At 43.2% G+C, this 25,493-nt stretch overlaps 3 protein-coding genes across 19 annotated transcripts in view; 2 read left to right on the top strand and 1 right to left on the bottom strand.

The window, feature by feature from the left end:
• LOC310838796 (acylamino-acid-releasing enzyme-like) overlaps nt 1-25,493 on the bottom strand; it is a 57,072-nt gene that overhangs the window by 16,541 nt on the left and 15,038 nt on the right. For 5 of the 17 annotated variants that reach the window (XM_083726554.1, XM_083726555.1, XM_083726546.1 and 2 more), the window contains 8 exons: nt 24,309-24,444; nt 23,503-23,589; nt 23,102-23,182; nt 22,054-22,142; nt 21,081-21,271; nt 20,712-20,814; nt 20,072-20,178; nt 5,251-5,409 (listed from right to left, as the gene is read on the bottom strand). In XM_083726554.1, the coding sequence (XP_083582680.1) occupies nt 5,251-5,409; nt 20,072-20,178; nt 20,712-20,814; nt 21,081-21,271; nt 22,054-22,142; nt 23,102-23,182; nt 23,503-23,589; nt 24,309-24,444 (953 nt within the window). Of the gene's footprint in view, nt 1-4,957; nt 5,040-5,250; nt 5,410-18,880; nt 19,037-20,037; nt 20,179-20,711; nt 20,815-21,080; nt 21,272-22,053; nt 22,143-23,101; nt 23,183-23,502; nt 23,590-24,308; nt 24,445-25,493 lie in introns of those variants that run through there. The other 12 variants (XM_083726561.1, XM_083726550.1, XM_083726562.1 and 9 more) reach the window with 6 other exon arrangements.
• Nucleotides 457-12,032, top strand: LOC310838837 (taste receptor type 2 member 39-like). The gene is made up of 2 exons (XM_083726660.1): nt 457-1,442; nt 10,869-12,032. Exon 2 carries the CDS (start codon nt 11,060-11,062, stop codon nt 11,969-11,971), a length of 912 nt encoding a protein of 303 aa, XP_083582786.1. The 5' UTR covers nt 457-1,442; nt 10,869-11,059; the 3' UTR covers nt 11,972-12,032.
• On the top strand, nt 1,436-2,545 carry LOC310838838 (taste receptor type 2 member 1-like; the record flags this gene model as incomplete). Its single annotated transcript, XM_083726661.1, has 1 exon — nt 1,436-2,545. The coding sequence occupies exon 1, from the start codon at nt 1,646-1,648 to the stop codon at nt 2,543-2,545; it is 900 nt and encodes a 299-aa protein (XP_083582787.1). The 5' UTR covers nt 1,436-1,645.

The raw sequence follows: 25,493 nt of genomic DNA, 5'->3' as shown, positions 1-25,493 counted from the left end.
TGCTATTGCATTTCCCGTGTGTTCTAAGCACAACACATTTATTACATGCTAGTTTGAATTTTTTGCTCCCCCGCCTTTAGGTAGGTTGTTATCCACATCCCAAGGGGCAAATGAAGCACAGAAGCAATGCAAGAATTAAATGTTTCATGACTCTAATAAAAGATTCTGTCCTATTCCTATTTGATCCTCAGCTGCAATTACAGTGGTACCTCGAGTTAAGAACTTAATTTCTTCTGGAGGTCCGTTCTTAACTGAAACTGTTCTTAAACTGAGGTACCACTTTAGCTAATGGGGCCTCCTGCTGCCTCCGTGACGCAGCCACACAATTTCTGTTCTCATCCTGAAGCGAAGTTCTTAACCCGAGGTACTATTTCTGGGTTAGTTGAGTCTGTAACCTGAAGCGTCTGTAACCTGAGGTACCACTGTATAGCGATGCAAGAAAAGAGAAATAGTTACCACTAGACTTAGTAAAAGACACTAAATCTTTTTCCATCCTGGAAAACAGCAACAAACAAATCTGTGTGCTTTTAATACACTAAGGAAACAGAAACCTATAATTATTTCACAGATAAACCTATCATTTAAGGCTGTAATCATATGCACACTGTACATAGAGTAAGCCCATTGAATATAGTATGATTAAATTTCAAAGATGTATAGCTTGGGCTGTTTATGTCCCTTAATGCATATATATATATATATATATATACTTAAAAAGTTCAGAGGTTTAGCATGGCAACAACACCCTTGAGTACAATCAAAGGCATTACTTTGAATAGCACAGGCAATGAAGTCTTTTGGCTACACTAAATAGAAGAAACAGAAGCATTTGACAGTATTAAAAACTGGCTCTACATTATGACTATACTGTGTGTCAGTGGAGAGCTGGAGCTGATTTAAGCAGAGCAGCAATTGCAGCATGTGCACTGGAAAAATGATCTGTGAGCTAACTCCATTGCTGTCACTTGCTGAAGTTTGATACTGTGTCATTGAATTGTGTATCTGTTCAAAAAGAAGAAAAACGACAGATTGATGTCAACAGCTGGATTGGGTTCAGAGAAATAAGCAGCCACCAAAAAATAGTAAACTGTACCGGTGAAGATTTTATGAAGCTTTTAAGCTTGGGGCATGAGATAGCTTCCTGTGGTGGAAAGAATATTTTTTATGAAGTGGGATAATAGGCTAAAAAGTCATGAGAACCAAAACTAAGAGGGTCTGAGTATAAGCAAGACGACGAGTATCTTCCAATTCCATTTATTGATGTTCCTTCCTTGCTTCAAGGGCCATTTCCCCATCTCCTAACACTTTTTCCCTGCAGAGAAACATCTGGGCCACTGCAGTGGATGCCAGTGGCAAGCTTTCTTATTCATATAACTCCCAAAATGGAGCAACATCCCTGATTCACAAAAGGTTGTGTGACAGGAAGCCCTTCTATACAGTCTGTATCAACACCACTCTCCCAAATAAGAGCCTTGTGGAACTTAGTAGCACATTGATTTACATAGTTTGATGCTCAGTTCATTTGCATAGTTCCCAATGGATTAAAAAGTATGCTGCTGATCTGCTACCATCACACTTGTGCGCTGCATGAACTCAAGAACTTTGGTCAGTCCACCTGTACAGCAGTCTGCAAGAATCTGGAAATATGCTTTCTTCCAAAATCATTGCATTTCTGGTGGCTGCAAGTGACTGGGTTCTAGGTGGGTTCATCTCCAACGGTTTTATAGTTGCAGTGATGGTCACTGAATGGGCTCAATGCAAGAGTCTTGCAACTTGTGAACAACTACTTCTCTCTCTGGGTACGTCCAATATCTTTGCCACTGCCTGTGAGATTGCAGTCATTACTAATTTCTTAATAACCAACTCAAGCAACGGCTTAGTGTTTCAAACATTCTACTTCTTTGCAACCTTCGTCTCATACACCCGATTTTGTTTCACTGCCTGGCTCTGCGTCTTCTATTGCATCAAGATAGTGAACAGCACCCACACCCTCTTCCTTTGGTGCAAGCTGAGGATATCGCAGCTGCTGCCCTGGCTTCTTGTGGGATCCCAAGTCTTTTCGGTTTTTGTTTCCTTGATTACAATCCCACATATTTCTTTTCAGCTCCAGAGCAACATAGCAACCAACACTTCAAATGTGACTCAAGGAAAGAAAGCAACCCAACTTTCTCGTTCTCTGCAAGGCTTTCTTTTAATGACTGCTTCTGGCTGTCCCCTTCTTGTGGTTTTATTGTGCTCCATTGTGATTGTAGCCTCACTCTACACACATGTCTGCAAGATGACAGGTAAAGGAGCCAGTCTTCAAAGCCTCCAAACAAAAGCTCATGTCAGGGCAGCTGGGACAGTGCTCTCCCTCCTGATCCTTTACATTTTTTTTTACGTGGCACATTCCACAATTGTACTTGAAAATATTGAAAGAATCACCCCTGTTTATTCAGTGTGTATAACAGTGATCCTAATGTACTCCCCTGCACAGGGTGCCATCCTGCTATTGGCTAATCCCAAGCTCAAGCAGGCAGCTATGCAGATGCTTCTGAAAACATAGCCTTAAATTCACAAGGAAAAACCAGAAGGTGTGTGTCTGGGGGATTTGGCTACTAATCAAGAAACATTTTCCAATGCTGAACAAATCTGTTAATTTTTTGCCTCCTCCTTTCACCCTTATGCAATGCCTAAGCTTCTTATTACAGTATATTCCTACATTTATGTCGCCCACTTTGCCACAAACCTTTCCCTACCTATTCTGCATAACACAATCTCGCAGCTACAATGATACATGGCATTAAGACCATGGACTCATTTGTACAAGTTAGTATAAATATAATGGATTCTAAAATCCAAATTGTCGCAGTGTCATTTTTGTCTGTTATATTCTATATCGATGACCAAAACCTCTTTGCTTCATTACACAGATACCATATGAGAACATAACTTTGAATGTTTTCTTTGACTCTTCCCTTCCTTCTCTAAATTAATCCTTACTCAAGTACAGAAGCTTTTGCTTAATTCTCCTTTAGGTAAAGGTAAAGGGACCCCTGACAGTTAAGTCTAGTTATGAATGACTCTGGGGTTGCTGTGCTCATCTTGCTTTACAGGCTGAGGGAGCCGGCGTTTGTCCGCAGACAGTTTTTCCGGGTCATGTGGCCAGCATGACTAAGCCGCTTCTGGTGAAACCAGAGCAGCGCACAGAAACGCCGTTTACCTTTCCGCCGGAGTGGTACCTATTAATCTACTTGCACTTTGACTTGCTTTCGTACTTCTAGGTTGGCAGGAGCAGAGACTGAGCAAAGGGAGCTCACCCCGTTGCGGGGATTCGAACCACCGACCTTCTGAACGGCAAGCCCAAGAGGCTCAGTGGTTTAGACCACTTTGCCTACTATTAAATGTTCCTAAGTTCCTAACACTTCTGTTCAACCCTAACAATGAGCTCCTTCCTGGTATACCCAAGGCACTAACTGGTTGTCTTGTGCCTGGCCATTTTGCATCTCCTGTCATACAAGTTAGATAGAGAAGCTGACCTTTCATTATCTGTAGCTGTGTTGTCAGCTATGACATTGTTGTTGGCATTCCGTCAGTGCCAAGAGGCAATGGAGTATGCCTCTGGGATGAAGCCAAACCACTGTGTTAGCAGCACCAAAGTGACCTCTCCAAAGTGCAAGCCTGAGCAGTGTGTAGGGAGGTCCTGGGCTGCCCAGACAACAAGACCCTCTTTCAGCCTTGCTGATGTAGTCTAAAGGAATGCAGAGCAATACGTTTGGCACCAGCTTAGCTTCAGGAATTGCTAGAAGGGGTAGTACCTCTGATGGGGAATACATTGTGCTCCTTCTAGTGTAGTTTGTCCATGTCTGGGTCCCACCCTGCACTCAGCTCTCACTTGTGGCTTCTGGGAGCTGTCAGCATGCAACTGTGGCCACAGCCTGGTAATGGCTTCGAATAGTTGGCTAAACCAGGTGAGGGAAGTCGATGGGTCTCAAGCCCTCAGTGAGTTAGGGACTTTCCCTGCATACGAAGACAGTTATCACAACAGACATGGAAAGAAATGATCATCTAGTACTAATCATAGCAGTGTGTCTACCATTAGGGTTGATCTGTCACCTGACAAACCAAATGTACTCTGAAATATCACCCAACATTTTTTCCAAGGTAAACCGTGCAAATTAGCCCTGCTTCTGAAAAACAGCTGAATCAAACCCAAACACATTACTATCACACACCTCCATATTTAGCATTGATGAGTTGCATCAATTATGCTATTATTGGTTATTATTTCCTGTATAGAAGCAGTAAAATGTAGGCTGGACAAGGTAACTGTTGGGTTGATTTTTATTTCATTTATTGGATTTATATACCACCCTATACCCACAGGTCTCAGGCTTACTGAACCCAGAATGCTCACTAATGGTACCTCATCATCCCAAAAAGAAGTGAGCAGTGGGGTGCCACAGGGTTCTGTCCGAGGTCCGCTGTTGTTCAATGTCTTTATAAAAGATCTGGATGAAGGAATTGAGGGGATGCTCATCAAATTTACAGGTGACATCAAGCTGGGAGGGATAGCTAATGCCACAAAAGGCAAAATTGGGATTCAGTATGACCATAACTCATTGAAGAACTGGGCTCAAACTAACACAATGAATTTCAGTAGGGACAAATATAAGGTTCTGCAATTAGGCAGGAATACCAGCTGCACAAATATAAGATGAGGAACACCTGGCTTGCCAGTAGTACATGTGAAAAGGATCCAGGGGTCTTAGTAGACCACAAGTGTAACATGAGTCAAGAGTGTGATGCAGCAGCAAAAAAAGCTAATGCTCTTCTAGGCTGCATCAACAGAAGTATGGTGTCCAGATCAAGGGACGTCAAGAGTACCGCTCTGTTATGACTTGGTCAGATCACACCTGGAGTATTGTCTCCAGTTCTGGGCACAATTTAAGAAGGATGTTGACAAGCTGAAACGTGTGCAGAGGAGGGCAACCAAGATGATCAGGGGTCCGGAAACTAAGCCTTATGGGGAATAGTTGAGGGAGCTGGGTATGTTTAGCCTAGAAAAGAGGAGACTGAGAGGTGATATGCTAGCCATCTTCAAATATCTCAAGGGCTGTCACATGAAAGATGAAGCAAGCTCCCCCCACCCCCGCTCCAGAGGGCAGGTCTTGAACCAATGGATTCAAATAACAAGAAAGAAGATTCTGACTAAACATTCCAACTCTACAATTAATAAGGCAAAACTATTGAACCAGGTAAGTTCCTTACCAGTTAGGGGCGAGCGGAGTTCCCCAGTAAAGTGGCCATGTTGATGACAGGGCAGCTTTCTGCATAGGCTTCGGGCATCTTTGGGAATCAACCAAATAAGTGGCAGCAAAGTCACCACGAGAACCTTCCAACTCCACAGCTATCTTCCCCAAAATTGCACTGCACAAAATACAGAAGGGCTACTGAGATGTCTATTTCAGCAGAAAAACTAGGAGCTGCTGGGTAACTTCAAATGAACGATTTGTTGCTATAGGCATCTCAACAGCCCTTTTGAGTACCTTGCTGGCAATGTTTATGCCTAGTCGGAATGAGTAAGTAATATGAATGACTAGAAAGAAATTAGCAATCCTATCTATTCATCTGCAGGGCAGTGGGATTATCCTTATGACTGATGTTTGAGCTTTAGTTCAGAGCCATTTGATTGAATATTGACCTTCCATATTCACTTATACAAAAAAGAGCAGCTATTCAAAAGTATAGACATGTAGAACCATATTGGTCAAACGAATTGTCTGCATTTCCTTCTGTTCTGTTGTTATCTACATCCCAATGGGCAAGTGAAACAGGGAGGAAATGAAAGAATTAGAAGTTTCATAAATCTAAACAAAGGCACTGTCTCAAGCCTGTTTAATCCTCACCAGCAATCACAGGGATGCAAATACAGAAGGGATATATTTACCACTCTGCTATCTCTGGCACACATCTTTGCATTTTCCTTTCTGTAAACAGCTGCAAACAAATTTATGTCTTTAAAGATACTGATGAAAGAAAAACCTATCCTAATTTGACAGATACAACATATTAATTAAAACAGCAATCAATCCTGCATTGCAGGGGGGTGGATTAAACAACCCTCTGGGTCCCTTCCAACTCTACAACTCGTAAGTTTATTGTTACCAAGTACAGTGATACCTCAGGTTTAAGTACTTAATTCGTTCCAGAGGTCCGTACTTAACCTGAAACTGTTCTTAACCTTTAGCTAATGGGGCTTCCTGCTGCCACCGCGCTGCCAGAGCCCGATTTCTGTTCTCATCCTGAAGCAAAGTTCTTAACCTGAAACACTATTTCTGGGTTAGCTGAGACTGTAACCTGAAGCGTATTTAACCTGAAGCGTATGTAACCTGAGGTACCACTGTACCTCAGTTCAGCTGGAACTTGTTCTGAGGAATGAGGGTGTCCCTGTGGTAAGTCAGGAAAAACCTCTATGGTAGGGATGTCCAACCAGTAGATAGTGATCTACTGATAGATCCCCGGCTGATCCTGGTAGATCGCGGGATCCTTATGGTGTGCAAAAAGTCACGGGGGGGGGGAGCAATTCCCTCAAAAAAAAGCTTAACAACTCTGGGGAATTCACCCACCCACCCACCCCACGCACGCACGCTCCTCCTCCCTCCAATGACAATGGGTAGATCACTGCCAGTTTATTTTGGTCGACACAGTCAAATGCTTTTGCATAGTCAATGAAGCAAAAGTAGATGTTTTTCTGGAACTCTCTAGCTTTCTCCATAATCCAGCACATGTTTGCAATTTGGTCTCTGGTTCCTCTGCCCCTTCGAAATCCAGCTTGCACTTCTGGGTGTTCTCAGTCCACATACTGCTTAAGCCAGCCTTGTAGAATTTTAATCCTTAAACCTGTTCCTCACCTCCACTGATCTTTGGATATACCCCTTATCAAGTTCTCTCCATCACTTTCTGTTGTTTGCTTCCTGCATCCACATAAGCTGTGCTGTTAGTTTTGGATGGTCCAACCATAACATAGGTGATCTTTTTTTTAAAAAAAAATATTTATTGAGTTTATAAACAAAAAAATAATAATCAGAAAGAAAATACAAATAGCAAAGGATTTCCCATAAAAGAAAAAGGTAGCATTTAAGTTTACAAACTGCTCAAATCTATGTTCCAGTTCAATTAATCGTAGCTACCTACATATAATTTAACATGCCTTTATACAGTGGAACAAACAGAAATTAAAAGAAATATGAATACTTCTGATTAAGTCCATAATACTCTTCCTGCTGTAAGCATTAGATCCAAACATCGTCTTCCTACTTATATCCATTATTTAATTTCGTCATTATTGTTTTTTTGTATTAATACCATATGTTGTTACTCATTCTTCTAATGTGAGAAAGCCTCTACTATTGCAGTATCCTTGGAGATATTCTCTCACCATTTTCCATTCCTTGTCTACCTCCTTTTCTGAGGCCCCTCTCACTGGTTCCATTTTTTTCGCTAACATTAGATATTCTACCAGTTTAGTTTGCCATTCTATCTTGGTTGGTGGTGTTTCCCTTTTCCAATTTCTGGCTATTAGATTCCTGGCGGTGGTGACTGGATACATGAACTGCGGTCTTATTTTGTTTTTAGTATCAGATGTCATTATGCCTAAAATAAATAGTTCTGGTTTCTTAGAGAACATAGGTGGCCTTTTAAAACTGTAGAGTCACCATACTAACACTGCTTTATTCCATTGGCCTGAATCGTCCCTGGACACATGACCTGCCCACTTTAGCTTCACAGCCGTTTCCATTACACCCACAACTTTCAGTCTTTCTTGTACCCAATTATTAGTTTTTCGATCTTTTAATGATATTCCTATCATTGTGAGTCCCATGGCATGTTGCATTATTCTTTAAATATTCATGTTTCTTTGCGTGTCCACTTCTTCATAACACATCACAGCTAATATGCACATACAGTGGTACCTCGGGTTATAGACGCTTCAGGTTACAGACGCTTCAGGTTACAGACTCCGCTAACCCAGAAATAGTACCTCAGGTTAAGAACTTTGCTTCAGGATGAGAACAGAAATCGTGTGCCGGCAGCGGGAGGCCCCATTAGCTAAAGTGGTACCTCAGGTTAAGAACAGTTTCAGGTTAAGAATGGACCTCTGGACCTCCAGAACGAATTACCGTATTTTTCACTCTATAAGACGCACCAGACCACAAGACGCACCTAGTTTTTGGAGAAGGAAAACAAGAAAAAAAAATATTCTGAATCTCAGAAGCCAGAACAGCAAGAGGGATCGCTGTGCAGTGAAAGCAGTAATCCCTCTTGCTGTTCTGGCTTCTGGGATAGGTGCGCAGCCTGCATTCGCTCCATAAGACGCGCATACATTTCCCCTTACTTTTTAGGAGGGAAAAAGTGAGTCTTATAGACCAAAAATACGGTAAGTTCTTAACCCGAGGTACCACTGTATTGAACACTTTAGCTTTTGAGTCTAAAGAAATATTTTTATTTTTCATTTGATTCTTTGTTCAGTTATTCCAGCATTTCTTGTAGCTCTTGTCGACTTTTCATTATTACAACACCTGCATATCATAGAAAATTTAGATATCTTCTGTTAACACAGATTCCTTTTTTTTTTTACCACTCCAGCTTTTAATACACCTTCCAAGGTGAATGTAAATAGCTTAGGTGAGTGTAGTTTAGGTGATAAGCTAACTTCTTGCCTTATGCCTCTTTTTAAAGGTACTGGGTGGGTCTTTACGTGGAGATGATATGTTGCTGTTGCCTTATTTCCTATTTTCTTGCAATAGCTGGTTATATCTGCTGTCAAATCTGCAGTTTTGTATCACCCACTGTATAGCCCAGGTTTCGATTGTATTGAAGGCTCTCTTTTTTGAAATAGATGAATCCAGCGTAAATAGGGATATTATATCCATTACATTTCCCTAACATTATTTTCATAGTTAACAGATGATCTGCTGTCACCTTAAGTCTACTTAATCCTCAGCAGCAATTACAGGAATGCAAATAAAGAATGGATATAGTTACCACTGTGCTTTATCAGGGACCCATATTTACATTTCACTTTCGGTAAATAGTTGTAAACAAACCTAAGTGCTTTTTAAGCAGGTGTGGTGAACCTCCAGATATTGCTGAATTACGCCTCCCTTCGCCCCTGAACAAAGCTAGTTGATGGGATCTGTAGCTCAGAAACATCTGGAGGCTATATGTTTCTCCTTCCTGCACAAAATAAAAAAAAGCCTATCGTAATCTGAAAGATAAACACGTCAATTACCTAGATGTCTATGTACGCCTACCTAAGAATAAGCCCATATAACGTAATAGGATTAAATTATCAGTTTTTATCCATCCATTATCCATGTTTAATCTTGTATTTTATTCAGATGTTTTAGCCTATGCGTGTTTCTTTGTCCTTATTTAAACCACAGAGCCTAGGACTTGCTGATCAGAAGGTCGACGGTTCGAAGCCACGTGACGGGGTGAACACCCGTTGTTCGGTCCCTGCTCCTGCCAACCTAGCAGTTCGAAAGCATGTCAAAGTGCAAGTAGTTAAATAGGTACCGCTCCATAGGAAGGTAAACGGCGTTTCTGTGTGCTGCTCCGGTTCACCAGAAGCAGCTTAGTCATGCTGGCCACATGACCCGGAAGCCGTATGCCGGCTCCCTTGGCCAATAAAGTGAGATGAGCGCCGCAACCCCAGAGTCGGCCACGACTGGACCTAATGGTCAGGGGTCCCCTTTACCCCTTTAATTATCAGTTTTTATCCATCCATTATCCATGTTTAATCTTGTATTTTATTCAGATGTTTTATCCTATGCTTGTTTCTTTGTCCTTATTTGCTCCAACATTTATCAGTTAAAAAAAAAATCCTAACTGCTATTTTATTTATATGTTGTTGTTTTTTTATCCTGGTCTGTGACCGTAATAAAGTTCATTCATTCATTCATTCATTCATTCATTCATAAGATTAACTTTCAAGCTGACATATTCAGTGAATGGTGGGTGATAAAAACTGCCAATAAATAAACTGAGTTGGACTGTGTCTGTTGACTCAGTATAAGTATAAGATCTTGGCATGGACAGCATCCTTGAGCACTGTAAATTTCTTTACTCAAGATGACAAGTATTGAGGCCCTTTAGGGAAAACTAAAAAGAAGAAATGAAAGCACCTGACAGTATTAAAAACTTGTTTCACATTTTGCATGTCCTACGGGACAGAGCAGGGTTGAGGTTGATTTAAGCATCAATAGGCATTCAGCATATTCAGTAAGTCAGCTGAGAACTGGTCACCAAAATTTATGCTTCGGTAGTTCAACAATACACTACTCCAAATAAGTAGAAATGCTTCTGGTAAAGCTTAAAAAAGTAAAAGAGTGTTTTAACATAGGCCTCTGAGCCAACCCTGCTACTATGACCGTCCCATGTTGGTTTCTAGCTTGCCTCATCCATTGTGCATCTTTTCATGAAGAAGAAGCAATATTTTGGAGGAGCATGTGAGGAGATGAGCAACTAGGAAGGTAAAGTGCACTGACAAGGGCTGTACAAGCTTTTGGTTTGGGGCCTGAGAATTTGCTTATGATCTGGGAGCAAACATAAGAATTGGCTGTGAAGTTCCTGGAAACCAAAATGAGGGGGACCTGAGGGCAAGCAAGCCAGCTAACATCTTCTAAATATAGTTTACAGAGGCGGATTATTCCTTGTTTCAACAGCAGTATTTCCAGCTCCTGTTATTCTTTAAGTGAGCAGTAAAATCTGGGCCACAAAGGGGTTGCCTATGGCTAACTTTCTTATTCACATAAACCTCAAATTGAAGCAGCATTCCTGATACATACAAAGTTGTGCGACAGGAAGCCCTTCTATATAGTTAGTTATCAGCACCACTACCCCAGATAAAAGAATTATGGAAATTGGTAGTTTGACACACAGTTCATTTGCATACTTCCCAATGCATTAAAAAGCATGTCGCTGATCTGCTACCACACTTGCACTCTTCATTTGAACTCAACAACTTTGGCTGGCAAACGACTACCTAGACAGCAATCTGCAAGAATCTGGAAATATGCCTTCTTCCCAAATCATTGCCTTTCTGGTGGCTGTAATCGACATGGCCCTCTGTGGGTTCATCTCCAATAGCTTTATAACTGCAGTGATGGTTGCTGAATGGGCTAAATGCAGGACCCTCGATGCCAAGGAACAACTCCTTCTGTCCATGGGAACGTCCAGTATCTGTGGCACAGTTTTGATGATTCTAGCAATAACCATTTACTACTTAAAGTTGGAGATCAACCACATAACGATGAGAATGATTCATGTCTTTGTAATCTCTGTCATATTCTTCCGATACTGGCTCCTTGCCTGGTTCTGCGTCTTCTATTGCATCAAGATAGTGAACGGCACCCACTCCCTCTTCCTTTGGTGCAAGCTGAGGATATCACACCTGGTGTCCTGGCTTCTTGCAGTATCTCTAGCTGCCTCCTTGCTCTTTTCTGCCTATGCATTTCATAATATTTCAGTGCAACATCAGAACACCACAACAGCCAACATAACAAACATGACTCAAGAATACTCATGGATAGAAACTGGCAGTTCTTTACAACTCTTCTTTTTAATTACTGGTTCAAGCTGTCCCCTTCTTGTGACTTTACTTTGCTCCACCATGGTCGTAGCCTCGCTCTGCAGACATATCTGCAATATGACAGGTAAAGGAACCAGTTTCAGGAGCCGCCAAACAGAAGCTCATATCAAGGCAGCTGGGACAGTGCTCTCCTTCCTGATCATTTATGTCGCTTTTTACATGGCACACCTATTGCTTGTATTTCAATACTTTGAAAAATCAAAACAGAGATTTGGTTCAATAATATGTTCAGTGGTGCAGGTAATGTGCCCCTCTGCTCACGGTATCCTCCTGGTGTTTGTTAATCCCAAACTCAAGCAGGCAGCTACCCAGATTCTTTCAGGAGCAAAGCCTTAAAAATATCACAGGTGTTTTAAATGTCATAATGGTCATTTAGTTTGCCCTAGGTTGCTTTTTTTGGTGTGTGTGTGTGTGTGTGTGTGTGTGTTTTAAGGTAAAGAGCTGACACTGAAGGGCATGGGGAAGCTGGACTGGGACTATGGTATGGTGACAGGTGGCTTTAATCTTTTGCTTCCCACAGTTTCCAGTCAGCAAGCAAGGAAACCTCAAATTTAATCTGATCCTCAACAGCTCATCCACCTTAAAGAGAACTTTATCCTAGCACTGGTTGACTGAATGATTCTATTATTATTATTATTATTATTATTATTATTATTATTATTATTTGAATTTATATACCACCCTATACCTGGGGGTCTCAGGGTGGGTCACAGAATAAAATCAAGATATAAAACCACAAAATACCTAATAAAAATAAAAACAGCAATCCAATAGCGCCCCTCCCCCCATTACCCTGTGAATCTTGATCACTTTGTCATGGCATTTTAAACTAACTAATATTCTATCTTTGAAATGATGCATAGGTAACAACACTGGGTCACTGTTTTCAAACTGTGGTTAATGCAAACTCACAACTGTGGACCTTTAGGTTTTCAGACTATTAGGATATCTATAAATTGTTTTTGAAATACAGGCATTGCAGCAATTGACACATACGAGGAGAAGAAACAGATGAAATGCTTGTATAGTCGTGATAATTGCTTTGGACTTTTAAAAAACATTTCTTTAGCAAATGCTGTGCTCATCTACTGCGTCCTTGTGGCGTTTGCCCTCCTAGGTGTGTGACATCATACTGGGTTCATAAGGAAAGGGTTAACTAATTGTAAAATGACTAACCAATGGGAACCCAAGGGAAGTGAGTTAGAGTTAGGGTGGTTGAGAAGACAGTCTGGAGTTAGAAGAGGCAGAGAGGATAAGTCTGTGGGTTGGGCTAGTCTGATGTGAGAGAGTGAGAGAATTTGTTAAGAGGAGTCAGCCAAACAGTTGAGATAATCAGTCAGAAGGTATTAGGAAGGTATAGGCCAATAAAGATAACTAAAGTTAAGATACTGACAGGAATATTATCTGAGAAACCATAAACTTGTAACTGTTTATAAAATAAACTTGTTTATTTGATTCAATTTTAACAACTGTCTGGACTCAGTGTTTTACCCGAGAGTAACGGGTTGGTGGCAGTGGGGAAGCGAGCACAGTGGTGGCACAGGGATCAATAGACAGTTAACTGTCTGGGGACCCTGTGTGATCGCCACAGTCCTTAACTTTTTATCTGCCTTCTGCTGCTAGCAGTTGCTCCTCCATATAATGCCCCCCCCTTCTCTGCCTACACTTCTGTTCCATCATGCTCCAATCACATTTCAGCAACAATGGCATACTCCTACATGTGACACTACATCATATTCAACTTTACAAAATCCTGTCAACATATATGTAAGCATGTTGTATACTTGGGGATAGCCTTTGCTGTTGTCCACAATTCTGAACAATCAGTATGGTTGAGCAGGGACTGGACCTTTTAGATAGTACTAACTTTTTGCTTTTGGAGTGTTTGTGTGTGTGTGTGTGTGTGAGAGAGAGAGAGAGAGAGAGAGAGAGAGAGAGAGAGATTAAGTTTGGTTCCGCTCAGGCTCTACATTCAGGACCTTTCATGGAATTGAGTCCTCTTAAGAGTACGCAGGTGGCGCTGTGGTCTAAACCACAGAGCCTAGGACTTGCCGATGAGAAGGTCGGCGGTTTGAATCCCCGCGATGGGGTGAGCTCCCATTGCTCAGTCCCTGCTCCTGCCAACCTAGCAATTCAAAAGCACGTCAAAGTGCAAGTAGATAAATAGGTACTGCTCTGGTGGGAAGGTAAACAGTGTTTCCATGTGCTGCTCTGGTTTACCAGAAGCGGCTTAGTCTTGCTGGCCACATGACCTGGAAGCTGTACGCCAGCTCCCTCGGCCAGTAAAGCGAGATGAGCGCTGCAACCCCAGAGTCGTCCATGACTGGACCTAATGGTCAGGGGTCCCTTTACCTTTACCTTTAAGAGTATAGATGCATTTTGAGACAATGAGTGTGAAAAAAATAAATATGAATAAAAATTGGGCCACCTATGAACCAATAGTGGAGATGGATAACCAATGGAAATTAAAACCTTATGAGGAAGTTGAAGGTTTTGTGAATAATTGGTTGCATTATCAGCAAATTAACAAAATGTTTAAAGATGATAAAAAGAAAAATGGATTTGGATATACAAAATCGAGATTTGAATTAGAACTGTTAAATAACAAGTTAAAATATTATCCAAAATGTATAAATTATTACTGGAGTGGCATTTGAAAGATGAAGACGTTAAATCAGTTATGATACACTGGGCTAAAGATATTGGTCATAATATACAATTAGAAGATTGGGGGAAATTATGGAAAGAGGGAATAAATTTCACTGCCAGCAGTGCTTTAAAGGAAAATACAATGAAAATGACGTACAGAGATTTACAAGCATGATAAAAAATTGTTTTTATATGCAACAACTGAAGCAAGAATACTATTAGTCCAGCGATGGAAGCAAGAACTACCAACAAAAGAGGAGTGGCAGATGAAACTGATGGACTATGCCAAGTTGGCGAAATTAACTGGGAAAATTCAGAACTAGCAAGACCAGACTTTCCTGAAAGATTGGAAGAAATTTATGATATATTTGGAAGACAATTGCAATCAACTGACATCGCTTGTAGGGTTGCAAAAAGTTTTGTAAGGAGAATTATATGAATTGCGAAAAAGGACTAAGAAGGAGTTTATTTAGGATTAGGATTTTATAGCAATAACTATTAAAATAACATGCAAAATCAGAAAGAAAGTCAGAAAACCGTTAGTCGCGGTTGACATAAGTCGTAGGCTGTGATAGCCAAAGGTTTGTTATATTGAGATGTTTGGAAAACATGAAAAAGTAGAAGCACAAGGCATTTGTGCAGCTTTCTGTTAGCAATTCTAATGATGTCTGAACTGCCTCTTTGGGGCAAAGCTCAGACATCACTTCATCTTCTGGCTACTCCAGGTGATCCTACAGCCTAGCCTAGGCATGGGAAAATAGGTCTGCTAAATCATGGGTGTTCCACAACCTACTTGGCTTTGTAAGAATGAACCATATTGCTCTGCAGGATGAGATGTTAATAGATATTCTGGGACACCAGTTATATTATCTGTGGACCATGTACAGTGGTACCTCGGGTTAAGAACTTAATTCGTTCTGGAGGTCCATTCTTAACCTGAAACTGTTCTTAACCTGAAGCACCACTTTAGCTAATGGGGCCTCCCGCTGCCGCCATACGATTTCTGTTCTCATCCTGAAGCAAAGTTCTTAACCCGAGGTACTATTGCTGGGTTAGAGGAGTCTGTAACCTGAAGCATCTGTACCCTGAAGCGTATGTAACCCGAGGTACCACTGTACTATATTCTGATGCCTATGGATATAGGAAACTGATTGTACTAACAGGGGTGGTCTTTGTGCCACCCTTTCCATCGCCCTTCTGTTTCCCTTTGGCTCTTCTGCTATAAAACGGAACACAGTCTTAAAAAAAAGATTTCCTTTAAACAGCTATGTCTGAGAAAGAACATACAAGATTTGAAAGTTTGCAACCTACTTTGTAGGCATAATAGTGCAACCAAAAACGAACTATGGTTTCTGCTGTGTACTGCAGCCGCCATTTGGAATTTACTTAGGAATGCAATACATATGCATTTCAAGTTTAATAACATAACTAGGCTACGCAACACTTCCACGCTATATAGTACATCCATACTTTGATTTTGCCCTTCACTACTTGTTTCTTGTTACAGCATGTCAAGTAAAAAAATGTAAAGTTCCTGAAGTATGTGCCTTATTATACCAATAAAAAACATACATCTTTTTCCAGTTCTGAATAAGTCTCTTAATCATTTCCTTCCCTTCATTACCCCCTATATAACTTGTAAGCTTCCCCATTAAGGTAAAGGTAAAGGTACCCCTGCCCGTACGGGCCAGTCTTGACAGACTCTGGGGTTGTGCGCCCATCTCACTTAAGAGGCCAGGGGCCAGCGCTGTCCGGAGACACTTCCGGGTCACGTGGCCAGCGTGACATCGCTGCTCTGGCGATCCAGAGCCGCACACGGAAACGCCGTTTACCTTCCCGCTGGTAAGCGGTCCCTATTTATCTACTTGCACCCGGAGGTGCTTTCGAACTGCTAGGTTGGCAGGCGCTGGGACCGAGCAGCGGGAGCGCACCCCGCCGCAGGGATTCGAACCGCCGACCTTTCGATCGGCAAGTCCTAGGCGCTGAGGCTTTAACCCACAGCGCCACCTGCGTCCCTAGCTTCCCCATTACTTCCTATTAATAAATTGTCAATTCCCACTCAGTCATGTTTGGTATCTGAGCCTTTCCCCAATATTTTGCATACCATGATTTTGTAGCAAATTAGCATATAAGACAGGGGTTGCCAACCTCTTTGGACCAGTTGAGCACATTTTGAATTTTGAGAGTGCTGAGGGTGCCTGTCACAAAATGGCTGCCACAAATGTAACACAAAATTAGTGTGTACAGCCATTTTGCTGCTCCCCTGTCTACCAGAATACCTCAAATTTATCACGGGAAGTCAGTGTCGAGTTACAGATCAAGAACCCTGTTTTATTCCATGCCAATCCTAAACCAAAGCCTAGGCTGCCATCCTGCACCTACTTACCTGGGAGTTAGCCCCATTAAACACAAGGAGAAATACTTCTGAATAAGACATGTACACCATTGTACTTTAAGCTAACTATACAATTAATTCTAAACGAGTGCCTGGACAACAGTTCCCGCACCTACAGAAATGTCTTAAGGTTCATTGCAATGTTTTGCATTTGCTATTTGAGGAGGGGATTCTTTAACACCTAGCTTCGCCTACTGTGTAGTAATATTTGCAGAAAATAACCTGATCTTAGACAAAATCAACACAGGAAAAATGCATCCTGGTTGATAGGGAAAAAGAGTAGGGCAAATAGTGGAGATTCCAGGCATTCCAAGGACTCCTAGAAAAACAGAGCAGGAAAGGTACACTAAAAGGGTGAGGGACACAGCAGCTCTTTAGAACCCCAGCAATTCCTGCTGCCTGGTGCTCAAACAACTCACTTATCAATCACAGCTCTAACTTCAATAATTAGAAACAATGACAGGCAGGAGAAGCCAGCCTCACTCATTTTACAGAAATCATTTAGAACGGTACCTCCCCAGTTGAAGAAGGAGGAGGAGGAGGAGGAGGAGGAGGAGTTTGGATTTGATATCCCGCTTTATCACCACCCGAAGGAGTCTCAAAGCGGCTAGCATTCTCCTTTCCCTTCCTCCCCCACAACAAACACTCTGTGAGGTGAGTGGGGCTGAGAGACTTCAGAGAAGTGTGACTGGCCCAAGGTCACCCAGCAGCTGCATGTGGAGGAGCGGAGACGCGAACCCGGTTCCCCAGATTACGAGACTACAGCTCTTAACCACTACACCACACTGGCTCCATAACTTCTTTCTAGGAGGGTTAGAGACATTCATTTTTTAAAAAAGAAGCAGCTCAGAGTCTGGGGACCTTGCTTGTAAGCACCAGTTACAGTCTTTGCAGGCACCATGGTTCCTGTGGGCATTGGGCTGGCAACACCACTATATGAAATCAATTCCTTTAGCTGTACATGGCCTTTTTTACAGGTTGGCAAAACCAGAACAGATTATAAAATGTAGTTTCATCCAAGTCCCACCCCTGCCTTATACTGTTATTTATGAGCAAAATGTCCACACAGCTACCATATAGAAAAGTAACTCTGAAATGTTTTCTTTTATCCTTCCATATCTTCTCTCAGTTCAATCCTTACTTCCCCCTTTGGTATTGATGCCTTGCAACCCAGCCACAGATATTTATTGCTGAAGTCCTCCATAATGTGCTTCTAGCACTAACAGATTATCTTGTACCTGTCCATTTAGCCTCTTTTGTAATGCAAGTTAGATGCTGAAGCTAGTCTTTCCAGATACAGAGTTGTTCAACTTTAGATCTGCTACATATTGCATCATTTTCCTGATACTACAATTTTAAAAGAAACTATGCCACACAGACATGCAAAAAAATGATCTTAAGGAGTATCCAAAGTGTGGACAGTGGCTTAACTGAGTGAAAACTGATCAAAGCAGCAATAATATACTGTATTTTTCGCCCTATAGGACGCACCGTCCCATAAGGCGCACCTAGTTTTTTTGGGGGGAAATAAAGGGGAAAAAATTATTTCCCCCCCAGGCGCGGGGCTGGGGTGGGGGAGGCCCAAGCTTCCCCCGACCCCAGTCCCCAAACAGGCAGCTCTCTGCAAGCCGCGGGAGCCCAGGGCTGGCTCCCGCTACATGCGGAGAGGTCCGCGAAGCCTGGACGCGCTGAGCTCAGCGCGCGCAGGCTTCCGCATGCAGGCACCTCTCCGCAAGCAGCGGGAGCGCTCCTGCCGCTTGCGGAGAGGTCCGCGAAGCCTGGACGCGCTGAGCTCAGCGCACGCAGGCTTCCGCATGCAAGCAACTCTCTGCAAGCAGCGGGAGCGCTCCGCTGCTTGTGGAGAGGTCCGCGAAGCCTGGAGAGCGAGAGGGGTCTGTGCGCACCGACCCCTCTCGCTCTCCAGGCTTCAGCGAAAGCCTGCATTCGCCCCATAGGACGCACACACATTTCCCCTTCATTTTTTGAGGGGGAAAAGTGCGTCCTATAGGGCGAAAAATACGGTAGTGTACCTAGTACACATTGCATAAAGGGAATTTCTCTCCTTTGACTGAAAGGGTAGATACTGAAGCACCAGCACCATCTACTGGTTAGCTTGCTGCTTCTCCTGATAAGAAACCTCATTTAGGCAGGACACAATGGGCAAAAGGAGGCAAGGATGGCATAGCTCAGGAGTCACCAACCTTTTTGGTCCTCTGGGAACATTTGGAATTATGAGAGAATGTCATCAGCACCACCCCCTCCAGTTGTTCTTTTCTACTTGTCACCTTCTCAAATCACTTCCCCTCACAACAGATGCACGGAAACACACTGAGAGAGACTTCGCTTTCCTATGGGGTCTGGGTAAAAATCAGATCCAGTAGAATTAAAGCTGATCCTCTAGAATTGCCAGGATGATCTGTGCCTTGGATCCATGGTTTTGTGCCATGGCAGGACTGGAAAGTTCCAGAGCTGTCATTTTCATGGTTCAATCAATGCAGACATACACAATGATGCTGGTGATGCTTAATTATGTCATAAATTATAAATTATGTCATTTCAAGAGGGTCAATTTTACTGTATCCAACTTGAAAATACATGTGTGTGCCTTTGCTCTCTGGCACTTAATTCTCTTTCTCTACTGACTCCTGCAGCACCCAATTTTCTCCTCTCTGCCTCCTCCCTCCACCTGCTACCAGTTGCTCCACTGTCCTCCTCCTAGACTCCCAAATTGCTTTCTTTCCTCTCCTCTTAGTTATTCTGCTTACCATTCAGCCACTCAGGTACTGACCTGAGTCTAAGCATATACAGGAGGAAGTGAGAAGCATTACTCTTCTAGCTTCCCCATTCAATTCCATGCACTTTTCCAGAAGGGTGTGAAGGTAATCACTCTCACCACCTCAAGATGAATGGGGCAGCAAACCGAGGAAGGGCTCAGAAGCTTCATGAACACCAAGTGGAAGTGACTGAGGGTGTTATTCCACCAACAGCCACCAAGCCAGTGATTCCAAGCATACTGTAGTCAAATATAGAGAAACCTTAATTCCCTGGTGTGTTCACTCTCCATATTTAAGAGAAGGCCTTGGCCAAACATAAGGAACAACACTGAGGAGAAACCAAAGCAGTTATGCATATGCAATGTGAAAAGCTTGGGAGAAGGGTCCTGGCATGTTTTGGGAACAGAAGGATTGCACAAGGAACACACACACTCCTCAGAGTATGCATGCTCTCAGATTTGGATTAGTTTTGCGAGAGACTTGTGTTCTACAAACACTGATTGTTTCAATACATTCTGGAAGAGAGAATAGCTCAGCTACCAGGCATGGGATTCCATTCAAGCAAAAGTGTGAAGATTGCTAACCCAAATATGTGGAAGGCAAAGGATGAGAACTCACTGCACAGGGATACCTCTGGCTCGCAGCACACGGTAATATTCCAGAGCTTGGTACGGAGACACTCGCCGGTCCTTGGCACCCACATACATCAGTAATGGTGTGTGCACCTGTAGGAGAAGGAGTGTGTGACTAACAAAAGCAAGGCCCTGCTTCTTGCATGGAGCCAAGTACCAAAATCTGCCTTTTCACTAAAGTAAAAAATAAAAGTGCTGTGCCAAGAAAATTAGAACCCTGCAACTATATAGACCATGCAAATGAAGCCAGTGGAACCTAGATGCCTATTTGGCTTCTGCTATTTATAGATATAGTCAAGGGCATCCCTGTTGCCATTAAGGACAATGAGATTATGCACACACACTCCAGAAATCCTATTTAGCTTTTCTTCTGGCTGCTCAAATATCAGGAAGCATTTTTCATGTACAGTCAAGTCTGTCTTCAGCCATAAGGGTTCTCAGGATGCTGAATTCCATACTGCAAATGCAAATTAAGCAGCAGTACGGTTTTGGTGCCAAACTGGGGCAATACACAGAGCCCTACATATGGCACAAAGGGTGGGCTGGGGGACGACCCAACAAAAAACGGCACCTCCTAGAGGGACACATGCTACATCCAATGAACAGTTCTACTAACTGTCTCTTACCTTTGCAGCATGAATTATAGGGGAGCAGAGCAGCATGGCAGTCAGGTCTTCCTCAGTAGGAATCCTCTCAAAGCAGTATGGCAGACCTAGCACTGCATACCTCCTATGGAAATGATGCAGTCCGTTAGCATCATGCCCTCAATCCTCAGCTCTACCAAAGAGCCAAACAAAAAACTATTTTCAGATAGCTGTAGAAGTGGCCTTGTTGAATGGGGCAATGGGGTCAGAGAAGAAGAGAGGGTGAATGCAACCTGAATAGTGAGGATTAGGGAGATTGGCTCAAACTGACACAGGAAGGGGACATGGCAGAGAGATGGGTGAATGAAAATGGCTTGGGCAAGGCAGAAAAAAAATGAAGAAGTTCCTTACCAGTCAGGGATGTCAGAGGTCCCCAGTAGAGTGGCCATGTTGATGACAGGGCTTCTGACTACACAGGCTTTGTACATCTCTGGGTATCGGGCAATCAAATGGCAGCAGACAAAGCCACCATGAGACCCTCCCAGCAAAGCAATTCTGTCTGGGTCCAGAGGTTCCGTCCGTAATGCCAATTTCACTGCCAGCTGCCAGAGCCGAAATAAGTCAAAGTCAGGTATGTTTGCAGGGACTGGTGCAAACCTCTTTCCAAAAAGGCTCAACCAACAGGGATGGGGAAGGCAGCCCTCAATCCTGAGCCTGTAGCCTATCATATCCACTCTCACATGTGATTCCCTGGCCCCACCTGACTTCATCTCCCAAAGCTCAGTGAACATCAACTGTTTCCACAAGGCAGAGTATGTCTTATTGAGGGATGCTGGCAGAGAGATGCGGACAGATGTCTCTGTATAGAGCTGTCCCATTAGCGCCCCGGGGCTCAAGGTCTAGGGGTTCTGCTGTTCAAAAACATATCTCACACTTGACCAAGAAGATCTATGCCATCAGTCAAGCTGGCAGGTATGGCTTTGCCATGACTTCTCATAAGCTGCTGAGCTGAAAGGGAGAAAGGAGTTGAACAGAAGGAACAGTCTTCATGTGTGCAGAGCCTATAGATAATTTTAGGTGGGATTTGTGATTACGTCTCCTTCCCACCCTGTAGCATGGTGCACTGTGAGCCCATTCAATGACTCTGCCACTATGGCCCAAACTCCTTACCCCTCAGCCTTCAGTAAGCTGCAGCAGCCCATGGTGTTGGGAAGCCAGGACAGCAACAGAGCCCCACCCATGCAGCCCCACCAGCTGCTAAAGGGGAAATGGGTTGCCTGATATTATAAGCAGTGCAAACTGATATTCAGTGCCATTATCATCCTTTTATTGTCAAAGCTTGGCCTTACCCTAGGGAATGGGGAAAGAAAGGAAAGGGGCTGACCTGTGTGTCCTCCACATCTTGCACTCCCACATGGGAGATTAGAGACTCGATGCTGGCTTGCCCAAAGCCCAGGGAACCCCTGTAATTCACTGCCCAGAAAAAAGGCAAAGCAAAGTGTGAGTTGTTATGTCCTCAAGGGACATTCAGGGCTTTCCTGCTCCCCTGAGGTGTGCTTGGCACAGGGAACATGCAGCGCAGGGAACACTTATGTTTGAATATGAAGTGTTACAAACCACATGCAAGACAATATCCCGCTTTCAATTTCCTATGGCACAATTACAGGATATTGTTGGTCCAGTTTAGACATAATGTTGCCATTACAATAAACTGATTTGTTGGAATGGAAACAAGCACTCACCTCAAGTGCTTCTCTATTCCTGGCACATGTCTGGCTTGAGAGCGGATTTCCTGGTTTCCAGGTAAATCCCAGTTTGCCATAATATTTGAACCAGGAAACTGGCTTAAGTGCTGCCTAGAAACTGAATTGCAAGCCACTGCCTGGGTTGCAGAGTACAGAAAATTCTGCCTCTGCATACCCTTAGCTTTAGGTCAAATGAGGCTCCACTGTCTTCTCACACACATAAAACCCCTTCAGGGCCATTTGACAGGGAATTTCTTGTTCTGTTTCCCAACTTCTGCGAGGGCACACCAAGACAATCTCACCCTCTTTTTGTCACAATGCATACTAAACCTGTGAGGTATTTCTCAAGCAGAGTCATTTCTCAAGCAATAAGAATGAATCAGAAAAAGGCTTGTTTAACCCAGCTCTGCAGACCTGGAAATAACTTCCTGGCTTGTTCATGGCATTTTTTTCTCAAGGGGGGCAGGTGGGAGGGCTGAGAGGAAACTGGAAATCTGAGGACATCCTTCAAGAAGTCAAATGGCTATTCTTTTTCAGCAAGGCATCCTTCTCCCATCCAATACACAACTGTACACTGGATTGTTAGACACACAGTAAAATGCATGTGCTGACACTCTTGCCAAGCCCTCAGGAGCAGCAGCAAGGAGTGTATGTGGGTTTGGGAGACAGGGGTCTTCTGGCACTCACCCATGAGCACAGCAAAACCCAACTGGCAGAGACTTGCCATTTTAGGACGCCAACAAGCATCAAAGACAGCATGCGGACCACCTGGAAACAGAATGTCAGCTTTAAAGGACATCTCCCAATTTGGCAAAAGAGTTCAGAGAAGTCAAGGCACCACCGATCTGTCATATACCCCCTTCACAATCAGCAGCTGAGAAGTTTGTGTTCAGGAAATAAGAAAATAAGCAACAGGTTGGAAATGCCCTCTTTACATTCCAGAATTCAGTCTTAAGATTTCTGCTCTCATAGGGAAAAATGTAAAATGATCACCTTGGATAGGGTCCTAACAGAACGACAAGAAGGAAGCAAAGAAGGATGGGGCCAGCTGTCAGGGCAGGCAGCAGAAAAGAGCTGTGGTGACTTACCATGTGGAGAAACAATAAGGGGAAATGTCTTTTCTCCTCGTTTGTTCCCCCGAGGAGTCAGCAACAGGGCTTCAAATGCCTGGCCAGCTGCAAAAAACGGCACACGTTAGCTATTTGCTGCTGAGTGCCATTTTTCAAACTTCACTACCCTGGGGGAGTCAACCTGCAACCCCAGGGCTTGACAGACACCCCTCCTCCTCCACCCAGCACCTCCTCCTGCTCAGGGCCCCAAATGCAAAAGAAGGCCTTAAGACAGGCACCCCCAAACTCGGCCCTCCAGATGTTTTGGAACAACAACTCCCATCATCCCTAGCTAGCAGGACCAGTGGTCAGGGATGATGGGAACTGTAGTCCCAAAACATCTGGAGGGCCAAGTCTGGGGATGCCTGCCTTAAGACTTTAACTTATGTTACGAAGGACCATCAGTGCAATGTCCTTCCCAATTTTCCTCTGCAGCTCAAACATTACAGTAACACAATGGATGAAGAATCCAGGCTACCCAATGCTGAACTCTTTCATTCCATTCATCCTATTTAACTCTGTTTGGGCTGTCCCAGCACTCAGGGCAAGGTGATGAATCTATCCCCAATTTTTACACCAAGCTCAGATTTCTCTTTAGTTAGATTTTTTTAAAAAAACAACACACAAAATGAATTAATGAAGAATGCACCTCACCTATGCAGGAGCCCTGACCATTCCCATTAAGACAAACTTACTGCATAGTACAGAGTAAAGCACAACCAACAGTGCGTGTGAGAGAGTGAGCCAAGTGCCTGGCCTGAGGCTCCCTGTTCCTGCATCCTTACTGTACTGGTTGTCCTCAGTCATGGGAGGATGTACTGTGAGAATCTTCCATTCCATATCTGGTAGTACAGAGGCTTCCTCCACACTCGTCCACTGCAGTTCCAGCTCACATCCTGCAGGGGGAAGCACTCCTACCTTCTGCAAAGCAGGTATAATAGTTTGTTACTTAACCTGAAGGACCAAAGAGTGTGCTGCACAAGATCTCTTAGCATTGCAAGTAGCCTATATTGCACTAGCTTTGTCCTCAAATATCTATCTTTGATGGAGTCTGCATTTGTTGCAATCCACAAGGGAATTTACACAACTGTTTGTTTCACTAAGGATATATTCGAACTGACATGCCAAACCATGGTGTGTAAGTGCAAATCATGGCTTGTTTTATGGCTGAACTTATATTATTTCAAAAGTAAGTGTTTGTGATAAGCTGCCAAACCAAGATATCAAACCATAGTTTGCCAGAATTCATAAACTTCAATTATGGATGTTGCTCTACCTCTGGAGCCAATTGTTTCAAGGAGAAATGAGTGCTGAGCAAAAGGAAAACTAAAGCAAACAAGCAGCTCAAAACCATGGTTTGCCTATGGTGTCTTAACTATAATTAGCACAAATCATGAATGAGCTTTTATTCCAAGCACAAGGCTGATGGGCTCCAGGGCTTGGGCTGAAGAAGAAAAAGAGTTTGGATTTGATATCCCGCCTTTCACTCCCTTTAAGGAGTCTCAAAGCGGCTAACATTCTCCTTTCCCTTCCTCCCCCACAACAAACACTCTGTGAGGTGAGTGGGGCTGAGAGACTTCAAAGAAGTGTGACTGGCCCAAGGTCACCCAGCAGCTGCATGTGGAGGAGCAGAGACACGAACCCAGTTCCCCAGATTACGAGACTACCGCTCTTAACCACTACACCACACTGGCTCTCTTTCTTTCTGAAGGTATTCCCAAGATGACATTGCTTACTGTTTCTGTGTTGCTATATACATTGACCACATTAAAATGTAATGCTAAACCATAATTTGTATTGGCCACAATTTGTTCAACAAACCACATATCATCTCACATACGAGCAAACAATCCACAGCTTTTTAAAGCTTGGTTTGTTTTCCGGCTATTCTCTCAATTCCTCTGTAGCCTGTTGAGCATATGGGTGAAGTGGCCAAATAAACCATGGTTAAGTAAGGCTGCCTAATTTGG

This window comes from Podarcis gaigeae (assembly GCF_964106915.1).
Source record: "Podarcis gaigeae genome assembly, chromosome: 2".
NCBI classification, from domain to species: Eukaryota; Metazoa; Chordata; class Lepidosauria; order Squamata; family Lacertidae; genus Podarcis; species Podarcis gaigeae.
The sequence above is the reverse complement of the archived record's forward strand: the minus strand, read 5'-3'. Positions and strand labels throughout refer to the sequence as shown.